General features: G+C 42.6%; 1 protein-coding gene across 1 annotated transcript in view; it reads right to left on the bottom strand.

Annotated features, from left to right (window-relative positions):
- SORL1 (sortilin related receptor 1) overlaps window positions 1-17,226 on the bottom strand; it is a 5,131,225-nt gene that overhangs the window by 2,269,990 nt on the left and 2,844,009 nt on the right. The window contains exon 23 of the mRNA XM_044081038.1: window positions 12,498-12,611. Coding sequence (XP_043936973.1) covers window positions 12,498-12,611 — 114 coding nt within the window. The remainder of the gene's footprint in view (window positions 1-12,497; window positions 12,612-17,226) is intronic.

Raw genomic sequence — 17,226 nt, 5'->3', positions numbered from 1 at the left:
TTGGCCTTAAGGGCTGTGAGTGCTTTGCACACTGCTTTTGGGGTTTATGTGTTGCTTGTGGGGTGTCTTGAGGTAGCAGTTGTTTGGGTGTCTGCTTTGGAGGCCTCTGCTGTTTAGGTAAATTTTTACTCAGAGCCTCCGAGTATGTCTTTGTGTGTTTATGTGTTTGATTCAGTGGTGTGGTAGCATTATGTGAGGCTGGTTTTGTGGTGTGTGTAGTTGCCTTCTCCTCCTGTCTGGTCTTGCCAGTCCTGAGTTGAGAGAGCTCAGCCTCCAGTTTGGCTAAATAGCTGCATCTCTCGCAAGTATTTGTGTTATGTGGGAGGAGGAGAGGGTTGTCTGTGTACATGAGGCAGTTATAACATTGCCTCAAGATTCCCAGATTCACCAGCTGGACCGGAGAGGAAGTGGGCAAGTCCGTAGGAGGGCTCAATACTTTGTCTGGCCACTTGGGTATTGGCTCTACAGTGTCCGGTTCCTTCCAGGCTCTAGTGGTAATGAGTTCCACCAGAGGGTTGGCCAGGGGGGACACCCAAGAGGTAGATGAGCCTGCGAATGCCTCCAGAAATACAGACTCATCTGAGGAAGGTTTTTGGGTGGACCAACCCCCTCTCTGGAGAAGAATTTCCATTATGTATGTCACCGAAGGAGACGTGTTCGGGGGGGGGGGGCAATCTGGGGGAACCTTCCCCTTTCTCAAGTTGGTATCCTCAGTGAGGGACTCAGGGGAGTCCATGTGCCTCCTTTTGCACTGGCATTTACGCGCGGCCTCCTCAGGGGGACTCTTCGGGAGGGCTCACAAACCGCCTCGTATTCCTCTAGGGGCAATGTCTGGGGCGTATCGGACACAGGCTGTCCCTGGGAAGACTGGATGATGGATGATGGAAGACAAACTCAGTTGCAAGGGAGCAGGGGTGGACTCCGAGGAAAGGGTGTGGGGTCTCGATCCTCCAGAGAGAACCCTCTCTACTATAATGTCGAAAGCTGAAGGGGAACTGGCTTCCCTAAAACTGGTGGTGTGGGTAGTCATGCCTCTTTTGTTTCCGACGAGGGGATTGGAGCCGAGGCTGGAACAGCCGGACCTAAGGAGACGGTATGCCCTGACCACAACATGGCCGATGACACATTCATCACTTCGGATCCGATGCCCAGATCTCTGCTCCGAGAGCATGGATCCAACAGTGGATCTGACAGGCTCAAGGGCATGGCCGGCGTCAAGGTAGAAGGAACCATCGGCGCCAACCCTCTGACTCTGGGGCTCCTCGGATCCAAGGACTCCAAAACCCAAGGGTGGATCGGAGAAGGCGCTATCAGGGCAAATGTCGGAGCCAAACTTCCCGCTTCGGCTGGAGGGGGACAGCCAGCAACACTCCCATCTGCAATTGAGTTTGCAGGAACCTTCTCATCATCAGGTCCATATCAGCTTCAGAAAGGTTGCTTGTGGCTCTCCAGGATGCCACAGACACCGGCCGGGAGGTCCAATGCGAGGATGACCTCGAAGCAGGCTGAGCCTCTTCCTCCGGCTCTGGCGAGAATCGTGGACAATGGAGACAAGGGGATGACGGCCTAGTAATTTTTTCTGGTGTAGAGATCATCTTAGCGGGGGGGGGGGGGTGACGGATCCGAGTCCACTTGCCTCTTGCAACCCCTCTACATGTCTCTCTCTCTCTTTTTCTGTGTATATCTTTCCTGGCCTCTCTCTCTCCCTGTTTACGGGTGGGAGTGGGAGTCCCGGACAGGGGAGGAGGGCCGGAAGACTGAACAGTCACAGCCATGACCGATGAAAATGCTGAAGAAGAGGTAGCTGACTGCGGGTAATAGACCCACCAGAATCAGTTTGGTCCTGCGATCCCGCAGGACCCAAGGGTTAAAAGCTGCACAAATCTTGCAGCTTGATGTCAGATGGGGAACCCTCAAACAAACTACACACAGAGTGTGACTATTGGCTGGCGACAGCTTATGGCCACACTCTGTGCACTTTAATAAATGTTGGCTTTTGACCTTCCAACATATCTAACTTAGGCAAGCTAGGTAATCAAGCACACACACACACACACACACACACACACACACACACACACACACACACTAAGGGCGGGAAGGGCAGGCCTACACAGACAAAGTTCAGAAACTTTCCTACTCCACTACTCTATATATAAGATTTTTTAAACACAAAACCCGGGGTAAAAAAGGGACAGGTTTTTAAGTGTTTTAGCACTCGAATGACACACACAGACTGAACATTAGTTGAAAATCTAATGAACCTGCCTGGAGCTCAAGAATCCTGTGCTGGCGAAGCTACGGCAAATGAGATCTGAGGATTGGAAGGAGGTTGCAGTGTAGTATGGGTAAGGGGGAGGAGCTTGGAGCTCGGATCTCTAGCTTGGTAGGCTATTGGCTCAGATCCGGAACCCACAGGTTGATGATCAAATGAAGTCAACTACTTCAGATCTATCGTTTATTTTTAGGAGCAGGGCACTGGGAACCAAGAGCCTGAGAAGCTGCTGAAAATGTGTCAAAGTAGCAAGAATGGGAGGAACAGCACAGGGCTTAGGAGACTCCATTTGAAGGAGTTCATAACACCTCTTATGAACATCAGAAACCTGGGTGCTGTCTCACTTACAAAATTCCATCATATGAGAGACAGCATCCACCAAAACAAATCTCAAAGGGAGATTCTGGACTAATAGCCCTCCTCCTCCTCAGAAAGTACAGTTGTGTACTTACCATAAATGTAGATGTTCGAGTGTATTCACTGTTGCAGTCATTACAATTGGGTTATCCTGCTGGCAGGCTACCCGCAGTCGGCCTGAATTCCAAAGTCTAGGTCCGGCGTCGGGTGCTGTCACCTCCTCCCTGACGTCAGTGCAGCAGGGGTATAAAAGATGCAGCTGACGCCATTTTCTTCAGTCTTTCTTGCCGCGTGGTGCCCGAAGCAAAAGCAGTTTGCAAGTGCCGGTTGGCCGACTCCTGAGATTTTCGTGTTTGAATTTCAGATCCGAAGTCTTCATTAAAAGCTAAGTACCCTGTTGGGGAAACTTTTTTCTTGCTCCAGACCGATGTCAGAAAAAGTTAATAATTGCACTTCTTGTGGGAAGCAAATACCTCATAAGGACTTCCATTCTTACTGTATTCCTTGCCTAGGCCCTGATCACGACGTTGCTAATTGTCGGTTTTGTGCTAGATTTAACCAAAGCACTATTAAGTGTCGTTACGATTTTGCATTTCACTATTTTGGCAGAAGATTTAATTATACGATGTCGTCGGACAGCCATCCGACTACAGCAATTCAAAAGAAACGCAAAGAAAAAGAAAAAGACAGGCATCTGAGGTCCAAAACTAATGACGAGGCTTCTTCTAAGCCAGTCGCCGGTTTTCAGTGAGGCACTTACGCAGCCCCTAACATCCGCTACTTTAGAGCTGCAGACCGCTTCCGACTCCCACGTGGAGCCAACTAGGCCGCTGGAAACTCAAGGTATTGGAACCTCGGAAACTATTCCCTCAGATGGGTCCGGAGCCGCTGAGCAGGCATCGGCTTCTGAGGGTGTTTTCAGGCCTACACAGTCATATGTTAAAACGACTTCAGCTTCAAAGGCAAAGACTAAAGCACCTGTAAAGACAAAGAAACAAGTACAACAGCCCCATGGACAGACCTCCATGCCTAAAAAACAGATGCTCAAAATGGCCGGAGACCTAATTACTTTGATCAGGGGTTCCCATCCCCCTCCTGATAAGAGGCCTAGGCAAGAGACAGAATATGTATCTTCAGATCAGGTTTCCATTTCTTCCGATTCCTCTTCTGATCGGAAATGCTCTCTTCCTCCCTATGAGGATTCTGATACTGAAGAATCTATCCCTTCAGCCTCGCCTCCTGAGGATTATTCTTTTGGAGAAACTCTGCATACCATGAGGGTGCATTTCCAGTGGGAGAACCAAGATTATTCAGAATCTAAGAAAAGGCTCAGAGACTTCCTTTTACTACCTCAGCACAGGCCCCTTGCTATTCCACCTGTGTTAGACATTGTAGATGATGTATTTTCAGAGTCCAGTCTGACCTCTGACTCTTTACCTCCAGCTCCTGCTAAGCCAGACAGATACTACAGGGTTCCTGATTCACATAAATTTCTTTTTAAGAACCCTGCTGCTGACCCAGAAACTATCTCTCAGCGTCCCAAAGGGGTCAAGGCTTCCACTGCAAAAAACCCCTACCCCCTCTGACAGGGATTCTAGGGCACTGGACAGATGGGGAAAAAAGATTTACACTTCTGCTACCTTGGCTATAAGGGCTTTAAATTGTCAGTTTCATATGCTTAAATATCAGCAATATATTATGTTACTGCTTAAACAGAAAATGTTGATAAATTCTGAATGTGCAGAAAACAAAGAAATGCAGGATTTATTGCATGCAGCTGAACAAGTGAGAAAGCATACTTTGCAATGTGGTTTTGATTCTCTGGAGGCCTCCTGCAGGGCCGCTGTTATGGGTTCTGTCATTAGGAGGCATGCTTGGTTAAAGGAACAGAATCTGCCTGATCGTGTTAAAGCAAAATTATTAGATGCTCCATTACAGCATGATACCTTGTTTGGTGTTAAAGCAAAAGAGGTATTGAAGAAAATGGAGGACAAAGCTAAATCTATGCAAACAATCAAGGATTTATTACAGTTACAGCCTCCAAGATTTAGCAGGCACTGGCCTACAAAGAACTGGTCCTTTCCAGTGTCAGACAGGCCACAAAGAGGCAGGCACAGATGCCCTAGAGGCAGATCCCAGCCCCACAGCTCATACAAGTCTAAACAATGGGGCACTTCTACCTCCAAAAGTGGGGAAGACATATCACAGCCATATAGGAAACAGTCCCACTGACTTCTCCCCTGCCTGCGCCAAGCACTTATCTTCTGGCAGCACCTTTAAGGGGAAAACTAGCACTTTTTTCTCAAAATTGGCACGTAATAACCCAGGACAAATGGGTCTTGGATATAGTGTCACAAGGCTACAGGTTTCACTTTCACACCCTGCCAAGGGCAAACGGTTTGCCAGACCTGCCAAAAAAATCAACGGGCAGAGACACAAAAGCAAGTGTCATCCCTCATGGACATGAGGGCCATTCAGCAAATACCACAGCAAGAGCAGGGACAAGGATTTTACTCAAGACTGTTCTTGGTGCCCAGAAAGGACAAAGCCTGGAGACCAATACTGGACCTATCTATTCTAAAATAAAACCATATTCCAATGGAGATGGAATTTGAGAGAAACAGGCCAAAAACTGTATCAAAATCCAAGTCCTTATCAGAAGAGTCCTGCTCTCTAGGCCTCTGAAGAGTAGTAGAGGACCAAGGGCATCAGGAACAGAGACTACCTGAGGGGGAGCCATGACAGCATTAAGCAACCCCTGTATAAAATCCTGCCATTCATGCTGATGAGCCTCAGGAACAAGGGAAAAATGCTTTGTCTTCTGTTTCTTCTTTAAAGGACACCAGCCCTAAACATGTTAGGAGGTTCGGACCCCTGCCAACACTCAAATCAACACAGTGGGAATCTCCTCCTTAACAAGAATCTGCGAAGACCTCTTGGTCCCTCAGGTATCAGCTGTGATTCCTCCTGAACATTCAAAACGGATGTCCGCAGGCCTCCGAAGACGTGGGAAGCTGTAACTATGCTGGCCTCTGAAGAGGGTGTGGCAAAGGAATCTGACAGAACAACTGGGTGATCCTCTGGGCTTTCACCAACCACGAGAGAGATGTCCAGGGGAGATGGTAAACCAGTTGGAAACTGAACTAACCTTTTTTTGGTCTTCTTCTTAGCAGATGGCTGGCTCTGGGGCCAAGACAAATTCCGCCACTGTACCCTGCACCAGCTTAAGACACTGATTCAGGTAGAAGGATGAGAAGGAAAGGCAACTACAGAGTTTTAGGTACAAACGCCTGACAAATAGGGCACCATGTCTGGTCATGAGAAGCACCTAAGAAAAACAAACACTGCTCGTGACCGTCCTTATGAAGAATCAGTCTCCCACACTGGCATTTTCCCTTCTTTCTGGATGACATGTAACCTTAACAAAAAAAGAAAAAGGCAAGACAAGAAGAAAAACTCCAATGGGGCACTTACCTGAAGACAGTTTGATAACCAGCAGATGAAGGAGCATTCATACTGACAATCAAAGATGGCATTTGGACTGGTGGCAAAGTTATTATAAGGTATGTACATCACCTTTATACCCTTCACCATGAACAGGGAGCATACATGTGCTGTACAACATCCTTATAACAACCTAAGGGTTTGGTGTACTGGCCAGATGTCAGGCTATCCTTAGCAGGGGATCCCTTTAGTGAAAAATACTGCAACACTGATATGGAAGGACATCTAGTACTAACACTTTATCCTCCATTTTAAACTCACTAAATCTTGAATTCTCTTTATACATTCTTACAATCTGGTGCATTTCTTGTGCCCTTTGCAAATTTTCCTTAACTACTGCCACAGCAGTTGTAACCTGTCTTTCAAGTATGTAAAGTGTGCTACCACAATTTTAAACAGGGTTTATTCCTCCTCCCCAATCTCCTTTGCTATGTTCAGCAAGCTTTGGGGTGTCTCTCCCATACAGCACTCAAATGGGTACTTAGGACATTTTTCTTATACAAAAAAAGGAGGTAGGAAAGTAACTGATCCCAGTTCAAACTATCATAACTGCTGACCTTTAGCACAGACCTCAAAGTGTTATTAAAGCACTCTAACACAACAGTTTGAGGGGGGCACACAGACGTTATTACTGTTTTTGAAAAGATTTATCTGGTCTGTGAAGATTTATTTGGGAATTCCAACCTGGAGATAGGTAATACTGTCTCTGTGGTTATTGACTTTCTGTGCAAGTACTAAATGGAAAAAATGTAGTGGTATAATCAATACTGGCTAGACTGTATTAGTGGCCATTACCAGATTTTACAATGGTACTACTAGAACCATGGCTATCTGCTCGAATGTGACTTCAATAACAGGCACAGGTACCCATGAACTTCTGAACTTAAGATGCAGTGCCATATTTTTGTATTCAGGGAAAGTGCAAAGTAATTCTCAATACTTTACATTAGACTAGACAACATTTAGCTAAAATGTTCTCCTTGGTTTTGTCCATCCCTAACTGTTCTTGAGAAATACTGTTGTATGCTAGTGCGAAGACATTAGACACTGCCATCTGTGATAGCACGTCTGGCTGGAATTTTGTACATAATTTCAGATTAATCTGTGTATTATATGCCAGCATGACTAGCTAAAATATTGTAAATAAGTTCTTACATATTGATTAATACTCTGTTAGTACAGGATGTTTGAAGACTTGAACAGTGTACATTTACATTTGTAACTGTGCATATTTGTGAAGGAGAGACTAGATGCAGGCTGTTTCAGAGGTAGCTGATCTACAGATGATGTCATCAGAATGTTTCTAGTTGCTCTGTGCTTACTTTCAGACACTGAAAGACAGGGAGGAACTTTCAACAGATAGCTGTTTATTTAACAGAACAGTGAAATGAAAATAAGAAAAGGAACAGCTGAGTCAGTTAACCTAGTCTTTAAAAGAGCCTGCTGAAGAAAATTGAGTAGTTCAGTTCAGTTCACAGATGAGTTCAGTTGAGCTGTGTTATGGAACTAGGCAGTGGACACCCAAAGGACTCACCAAAAACTGTAAGCCTGCCTTTGCTCTTTTGTAACATTTAGTTTAGATCAAGGACAGTGTTCTTCAGTTAGATAGGAAATTATAGCTAATTAATCAGAGTCTTTGCAAATGTTGAATTTCTGTCCTTCAGTATTAATTTCATTTTCCAGGTGCTTGAATTGCGTTTGTTTACTGAAATTACTGTTTCACATTTTTAATAATTTTGTTTATTATTAATTTTTTTTTTTTACTATCTTACATTGTGGCTGGTCAATCAGTGTATTCTTTAGTGATTTGAAAATGTTATACCTGCTTTGATAATTTCGGGGCCACTCCAAATGCCTGGCTGCTTTAGGTCATAGGCTACCATTTGTTTTGATAACTAATTTTAATAACTGGCCACACCTTTGAAAGGACATGTAGACATTCTGATTGGTGGCAGCATTTTACTGTATTATTTTGGGGAAGGGACAGAGCTGGAAATCTGTGTCAGGCTTTTCCAGATGTGTTTGGATGTGTGAGATTTAATTTAAGTGCGAGTGTATCAGAGGTCTTAAACTGGGACATACTGCTCTGGAGTGTGTAATAAGGAGTTATATTTGGGGTGGACAGAAGCATGCAGTTCAGTCCCAGGTTATGAAGCATGTTCCTGTTGTGCCCTTAGGGGAAACTCTTAAATATTACTCGTTTAAGTGACGGTCTGAGACTGGAGTCAGTGGTGAGGATTGAAGTTCTTTAATTATGGATCCAAGATAGTAGGGAACATCACATATTGGCCAGATATTAACCAAACATCCCAAACGAGTGTCTGTTTGGTAGGATATTAACCGGACGTCAAAGCTAGTTTCATCAAAAGTGTTCTAAAATGTTTTGGAATTAACAGTTGGTGCAATATTTATTCTTTGTCTTCATTTACCTTGCATAGCAAGTTACTCCTCAATTCAAAATACATGTATGGGATGGGGTCAAATCTGCTCACATTTCTCTCTCTCTCTTCCTCCCTCTTTCTCTCCCCATTCTGGCTACATTTTCTTTGGCCCTGCTTAATGTACTATCATCCTACTGTAGTTTCTTAATATTTTCATTGCTTATGTGTAAATCTGCTTAGTCAGAATCCCATTTCTCAGCACAATCCACTACAAAATGCAGATCATGGTACTGATTTTCCTTTTGGTAATTCTTTACTTTGACCTCACTAGCTTCTGTTGTTAAGTTTCTGATGCAACAAGTCCCACTTCTGATAGTAAATATGTCCCTTAGTCTGAGAAAAAGAGAAAGCCTCCATATGTACCAATTCAAGCTCACTATAATACAGTCTTCCACTATAGAATCCTGGGATGAGATAACCCTGTTAACATCAAACTCTTCCAAAAATGCATCCTCTCTTAGAAAGAGGCTCCCATGTATTAGGAGAAGGCATACAGCATCCAAAGTTGACAGACTATAATAACCTCCTGCCTTAGGTAATGACAAACATTTGTCCAGACAGAAACCATTTCTTCATTTTCAATTCATTTTGCGTTTCTTTTTTTCTAGGTACATCCCCAAGCAAGGGGGCAGTGGTTAAGGGGCAGCATACCGTCTCGAATATAAGGTCTCTTTCCCCGGGTACCTCAAGAAGGTCCTCTCAAAGCTTATCCTGCACCAAATTGGATGGTTCTCCCATGCCCAAGCAGGGCATTGAAGCAGCTGCAAAGAACGTGTCTGACCCCCCCAGTCAGTAGTGGCCAGTGAGGCTACACCAGAATAATTTGAAGAAATAGGTACATGGTCTGAAGAACCAGCAGTGGCCACTCCAAACTCACTGTTGGCTGAGACACAGTAACATCCTGTAAGGGAAGCACAGACTCATTTGTAATTGCTTTTTCTTTTTAGGTACATTAGGAGAAGGGCCAGGGTAAGTATCAATGCTGTAGCCAGGGAACAAGCCTAATTGTCAGTAAGGTATGTCTGAAGGAGTTGGTCAGAAGGATGTCACTAGCAAGAATAAACAGACAACCCTTCCTGCTCAGTCAAAATTACCACTCAACAAAGTAAACCAAGCAGCACAAAAGAATTCACTGTCAAAAACAGAATTAAATAAATGAGCTGCTTTGTAAAATAACGTAAAACCTAAGCAAACCATGTATAAGCACAAGCATTCACATAAAATCCCATTATATTCCCAGAAACATACTTTGTACAAAAACAATTCAACAACAATAAACTTAAATATAGCCCTTGTACTATACGACAGTTATCTCAACGAAAGCAATCCCTAAATAGACAGTCACAGTAAATGAGGAATGCCTACTGATGTGTTTGAAAAGCTTGTATTCTTAAAGTGATATCGCTATTTACTGCAAAAATCAATCACTAAAAATGAATGAAAATAATTTATATGTATGAAAGGGGTCCCCCAAAAGGGGTTTTATCTGTCTGAGAGAAGCCTTGGCTGAATGCTAAACCATGCAAGTCTCAGAGAGGACAAGAAAGTCCTGAAGATTTTTTGTCACTGACTGCTTTTACAGTTCCCCCAACAGGTAGCCACAGTTACTGTATGGAAGGGGTAAGAACTTACGGAAGATGGATGGGTGCTGTATCCTTGGGAGGATACAACTCACAGGCTACTGCAGCAGTGAATATGATGATCAACATGGATGTTTACCTCATGGTCAAGACTTTGCCGCTCTATACCAACACAGATGGCTAATCCAGCCCATTACTGAACACAATCCCATACTCTGGAATAAACTTCCCATTCACGTCAAACATAGCACTTCAGTGGCCCTCTTTAAGAGAAATCTTGACGAGTGGATGGGCAATAGAAAGTTCATCCCTGGGATCACTTCAGTGGCCTTGCTTGACAGGGGCACTGGAAACTAACTTGGGGCGGCATGATGCCAGGAAATCTTTCTGGGCTAGGCTTACATAGGCTCTAGGACCATTAACCTAGTACACACCTATGAACCTATGAACAATATCGTGCTTTGTGGCATTCAAATAAGCCACCAAATGGACTTGAAAAAGTAAAACTGCTTACTAGAAAATCATAAGGTTGGAAAACCTGAACTATTCAAAAAGCCTTCAAGACATGACAATACAATGTTTCTTATATAAGTTACTTAGAGGTGATCTCTGCCTGGTGTACAAGGCAATGTCAGACCAAGTTCTATTTGAAAGTCTATGCCTGGAACACACTGCTGGAGAGCATAAAAGAAATAGCAATAATACAAAAAAAGTGACACACTACAGAAAGCACCATCCAAGGTGATGAAAATGCTACTATTTGCTATCAAAGAAAAATGACTGCCTCTAACTTCCTTGAAGAATAAGCTCAAATATCAATATGGAGTTACAGCAATTACCTCTTGAAGGATAGCAGGGCATAAGCCTGCAAACCAAACCTACAAATCCAGCTTACTGGAAGTAATATACTAGCTAATTTCTAACAATTAGAAGTGATTTTTTTTTTTTTACAACTGACACAAACAAACTTGAACAAGTTAATATGTAGTACTGTACTTGTTTCTTCAGTTTAACAAGCACTCGGGTATACCAGGTCTTTATTTTCACCATATAATGCAGTATTATTAATTTAGTTAAACCGCAACAAAACAAGTCAAGGCAGGAATAGACAGCACCTCAGACTCTTCATCTCTTTATTAAAATAACAAAAATAAAACCAATAGTAATACCAACAAGTGAAATTAAGCGTTTTTCGTCTAGTTAAATAACTAGACTTCTTCAGACAATTAAGAGCAGATGCAAAGTTGTTTAAGTACACTTCCCCCTTCATTCCACTGTTAACTTAATTCCTTAATGCATATCAATTAGCCTTAATAAATGGCTCTGAATTTGCGAAAATACATCAGTTATTTAACTTGACGAAAAGCGCTTAACTTCACTTGTTGGTATTACTATTCATAGGTAGATACTGGGCTATCTGCCCAAAGGCATATTATTAGCCCAGCCACGTTGTGCGGTATTCACCACCCCTTTGCTTAGTTCCCTAGACCCTTGATCTAGCAGCTAGTACCCTTGGCCCCTATCTAGTAGAGCTGTTGGTATGATCTCTGGTGTGAACTTTCTGTTACCCATCCACTCATCAAGGTTCCTCTTGAAGCGTGATAGTGAGGGGCTCTGTCTTATGTAAATCGGGACCTTGTTCCATAGCAAGGGAAGTCTTTGCGGAGGGAATCTATCCCTCCATTGGTTTTATTTTTGTTATTTTAATAAAGAGCTGAAGAGTCTGAGGTGCTGTCTATTCCTGCCTTGACTTGTTTTGTTGCAGTTTAAGGTGCCGTTTGTGTTCAACAATTTAGTAAAACTATCAGACAAGTATTTTACTTAGTGACACCACTGCATGTCTAAGAAGGGTAAATGACAAAAACAGGAAGTACACGACACCAGTAATTTTTAGATAACTTAAGGATTTACTTTCTACCAAAAGCACATGCATATACCTAGAAGTGGATATTTGAGGTAGAATGTTTAATATTCCCATATACAACCACCTTGGGTTTGAACATACTTATTTCATCCGCCTACTTTGGTACATTTTTGGAAAAGATATCATGAACAGCACTGACTAAACTGTACGTTAGTTGAAAGTCCCCCACTTTCATTATTAATGTGCACAGATTCTTAGAGGCTTATGTCACAATGGCCAAATGGATTCTGAGCAAACATGCTACCATGCTAAAAAAATAAAAATGCTCAGTTAGTATTAAACTGAATTAATAGTACCCAATTATTTTTTAAACAACAGATGTTATACAGACTATACAAACATACCTTCACATAAGTAAATTAGCTGCAATGATTTACAGACACTTCAAAATTAGACTGAAAATGAGATTTACTCACAGCAATCCATCTCGTCACTCATGTCCCCACAGTCATTATCACTGTCACACTGCCAGATACTGTTGATGCAATTTCCATTGGAGCATCTATATTGGTTTGGTTGACAGGTGTTTTCTAATGGAGATAAAATAAATATTAAAGATAACAGTATCCCAATGTTGTATTACTCTTTGTTTGTTAGGACAAACATTGCTTAGACACATCCTTGTATTGCCCTATAAACTTTAAGGCTTCCAAGACTAGACTCTGAGTGCAATACCATAAATAGCTTCGAAAAGTGACCACCTGGTGATAAGCAGGACAAACACAAAGGGACAGTGGCAGTCCAGAGTAAGCAGTAATGCAAAGGCTGCGGCACAAGGCCCAAACTCTATGAAGCTGCCTTCTTTGGAAAAAGCAAAGATGGGACAATAGACTACACAGTGCTCTCATATCTTGCCAAACTCATTCTGATGGTTTTATGCACTATTTTTGCCCAAAATAATTGGCCATTGAGTTTCAATATTTAAAACAAAGTGCAACAAAATGAAAATACAGCAGCTCTCCTTTTGCAAGAGTTGTTGTTGTGTCTTTCAGCTTTTCCCAGTTAGGGGTCGCCACAGCGGAACTCCGGTCCGCTAATGATTGGTACTTGACTTTTATGTGCCGAGTTACCAGCCCTGACGCACAACCTTCAACGAAGGTACGCCCATTCATGCATGTCTCCACGCAGAAGACGCTCTAGCTGAGAATCGAACTGGACAGCGTCTTACTGTTAGGCGACAACGTTACCGCAGCACCACCACCGCGGGTATTCTTTTGCAAGAGTAATGTGAAAATATTTACAAAATGACCAGTAGGCAGCTATCACAAGTACTTTAAAATTATGAACAACAAAGACAGATGTGAAATTACTAAACACAGAAAGCACCTGATCTTGAGGTTAAAAGGAAATCACAGTAAAAAAGTTATCAACTAAACAATATAATAAATCACTACAGCCATTAAACAAAACTGAAAGGGGCTGACATGTCAAATACAAAATAGGCAACCAAAGCAACAGTAAAAAAAAAAAGTAACAGAAACACTTTTGCAGAAACTTGGTCAATCACGATTAGCAAAAGAGAAGAAAAAAAAGAGGCTCCAGTTATGATAAATGTACAATGTAATTGCCATACATTCCAATTTGTAATAAAGTTAACAAAGTGCTACTTACAGTCAAGACCATCAATAATAAATATTAAACAGACTGAAGTAACATGTTTGATTAAAGTTATATTTTCTTAAAAGCATCCCCTTGTCGTTATGACTGCATGCCACAAACTACTGACTATAGAAAGAAATCTGTTAAGAGCGTTTTAAAACTAAATTAGTTTACTCAAAAGTGTAAGTCAACTGATGTTGCTCAGACCCTTCCCATCCATGACCCAAGCTAGAATGGTAACCATATATCTTACAGTGACTTACCTTGTTCATCAGTTATCAAGTTCCATTTCTTTAATTGCACCACTCAGCTCTGAACCTTGAGTCTGCATATGAATTTAAACTAGTTGCTTGGCATGATCAACCATACACAGACATCTTTGACTCCTCATCCCTATACAAGTTAAACTACTTGCAGCTAAATACAGAAATGCTCCTACCAACCAATTAGCAAGTTGCTATAATGTTCGAGAGAAAGTCAGAACATTTCCATTAATTATTCAAATTATTTAAATCTCAACAGACAGATAACAATATCCCACTGTGGTATCATAGCTTTTACCTGTTTCTAAAGAAGAGCCAAACAATCCACTTATGCTGTACTGACAAGGTGAGAAAAGACCAAAACATGTCCATGTCTACAGCTAGTAGGATTTGGCTGTACTGGACAAAATGTACTTATAAAGACTTAAAAAGTGAAAAGTCATGGGCATTCAGAATCCACGTAGCAGAAATTCTGATAGGTCCTTAAGGGGGTCATTTACATACATCCCATGGACCTCTACCACAGGAGGTTTAAGGTATTACACAGTGAAGCCTCTAGCTTGGCTTGGTCTTTCTTGCAGTTTCAAGTTTAAGAACAGGAGGGGAAAATTAGATTTAATACCAATCAGACAATGATAACCTGTACATTTCTAATTAAATAAATCTGCCTTTTGCGACATGATGCAAGTATCCCTGCAGCTCATTCTTCATCAGCATGAAAGACAACTCAGAAGTAAAATGGTTGTAGCAGTTTTTTTTGAGCAAATATCAGACTTAATAATGCTGAAAAGATCACACATTTCTGAAATACTAGATTTATCAATGCTTACAAAACACACTATGCCACAGGGGGACGGACAGACAGACAGACACACACAAAATCAAATTTTTGCAGATAGAGACTACTTTCTCCAAGTAACACCCACAGTACAGGTCAAGTGGATAGAAGTATAAATAAAAAAATATATGTGCTCACCATAATGTTACGTGTGTTGTCCATCTCACCTTCATACTTAACTGGTTGGGTTCAGAACCGATCATCGGTTCTGACTCGGCCTTACACCACAGCTCAAGTTCTTCCACTAGCTCATGGCTGAAAATGCTATTCCATTATACCCGAGAAAAGCTCCCCAGATCTTGTTTGCTGACATAACAATAGGTACCAAATAAAACTATCAAATCCCTTATAGAGCAATGAAGAAGGGCAGAGAACATTAATTACCAACTGTATCCGCTCGTTCCTCTAGGAGCCAAAGGCTGGGGGAAGGAGGGTGGAATGTAAGAATGAAGGTGAGATGGACCACACATGGAACGTTATGGTGAGTACATAACTTTTTTATGTGATGCTGTGCTATCTTACCTTCACTCTTAACTGGTTGGGACAGCGTCCCTAGCACCATCTTTCTTGGGTGGCTCAAGGGAAGATATTCTTCAGAGCAGTGGACCCAAAAGAGGCCCTGTTCCTGGAGGTCAAATCCACTTTGTAATGTGTGATAAAGGTATGAGGCCTTGCTTATGTTGCTGTAGCACAAATGCTGTCAATTGATAGTCTAGCCCGAAAGGCAGAAGAGGTTGCTATGGCTCTTGTAGAATGACCTTTTACTTTAAAGGAGAGTTCTTTGTTTTGAGATTTATAGGTAATACAATCTGACAGCCATTTCAAAAGTGTGACTTTAGCCACTGAAGCACCTTATGATACAAATAATTGGTCAGATTTTCTGAAGTTCTTTGTCCTATGTAAGTAGAAACGTAATTGTCTATGTATATCTAGTTGGTGTGCCATATATTCTGCCTTGTTGCCAGAATTGGGGAAAAAGACTGGTAGTTCTATGGATTGGTTCAAATTAGACTCTGAGCATACTTTGTGTAGAAAGGATGGGTTTGTTCGTAGGGATACTCTGTCTTTGTGGAAAAGCATGTAGTGGGGCTTTATAGACAATGCTTGTAGCTCTGAAACTCTTCTAGCAGAAGTGATGGCTATCAAAAGAATCATCTTCCAAGTCAAACACTTTAGATCACAGGATGATGCAGGTTCAAATGGGGGAAGGATCAAATGGGATAACACAAAATTCAGGCCCCATGGTGTTGGAGGGGCTTTAATGGTTGGTCTTAATAAAACAGTGCCTTTAAGAAATGCCTCACAAGGTCACTGGGACATCACATTCAGCCCTGATTCACCTAGATGGAAATTAGATATCGCTGCTAACTGAACTCGAATAGTAGCTACAGCTGCGCCTTCATTAAATAGTTTTGCTAAGAATTCAAGAATGGAAGCTATTGGGGCAGAGAAGGGGCCAATGTGATTATTCAAGGCCCAAGAAGAATAACTTCCTAGTTGAAGCCTTATGAGATGAGATCAGGATATGTTTCACTGATGGAGAAAGGATAGGAAGCCTGGCTATGTTTGGAATCGGAGCAGCGAAGTTGTCAATTTGAGGGTTTGGAGGGAGGGGTGGAGCATCCCTGATGCATGAGTCACAATGACAGGAACTGGGTCCAGAATCCACGGCTCCTCCTGAGGATGAGGCCCACAGGAAGGGGAACCAGATTTGATGAGGAGAGTATGGGGTGATGAGTATCAAATTCCTTCCCAAGGAACTGGCTTTCTGAAGAACTTTGGGTATCATCGGAAAGGGAGGGAAGTCATACAGGAGACCCGAAGGCTAATCGTGTACAATTGCATCCCTTGGTGACTCCCCTGGAGGGGGGATTAAGGCAAGATAGCTGCTGCATTTAAGCATCCATGGACGTGGCAAAAAGGCTGCAGCAAGGCTGGCCCCATTTGTGGAAAACCATCTCCGCTACTTCTTGTTTTAGGGACCACTTGCGAGGCATCAGAATCGCTCTGGTGAGTTTGTCTGCTATTAGGTTGGATTTCACCGGGATGTACATTGCTACCAGAAAGCATTGGGAGGAGGTCGCCCACTGCCATACTCTCAGGGCCTGCAACAAAGGGGATAAGACCTGGTTCCTACTTCTTTGTTTATATACCACACAACCAACATGCTGTCTGTCTGTATTGCAATAGTTCCTAGCGGAAGAGAGTTTTGGAATGCTTGCAACACTAGAAGCACCGCCCTCATCTCCAGGACACTGATGCACACATGGGCCTCGTGATCCTGCCAAGAGCCTTCGACTATCCTTCCCAGATAATGCCCCCACCTGCCCACCACATCTGGGAAGCATCCGTGGTCACTGTGGCTAAAGATTGTGGAAGAACAAAGGGTCAGCCTAATATCACATGAGTGGAGTGAAGCCACCAACGAAGGTCTTTCTTGCAAGA

This window comes from Protopterus annectens, chromosome 8.part0, assembly GCF_019279795.1.
Source record: "Protopterus annectens isolate FY-2018-M chromosome 8.part0, PAN1.0, whole genome shotgun sequence".
In the NCBI taxonomy this organism is placed as follows: Eukaryota; Metazoa; Chordata; order Ceratodontiformes; family Protopteridae; genus Protopterus; species Protopterus annectens.
The sequence above is the reverse complement of the archived record's forward strand: the minus strand, read 5'-3'. Positions and strand labels throughout refer to the sequence as shown.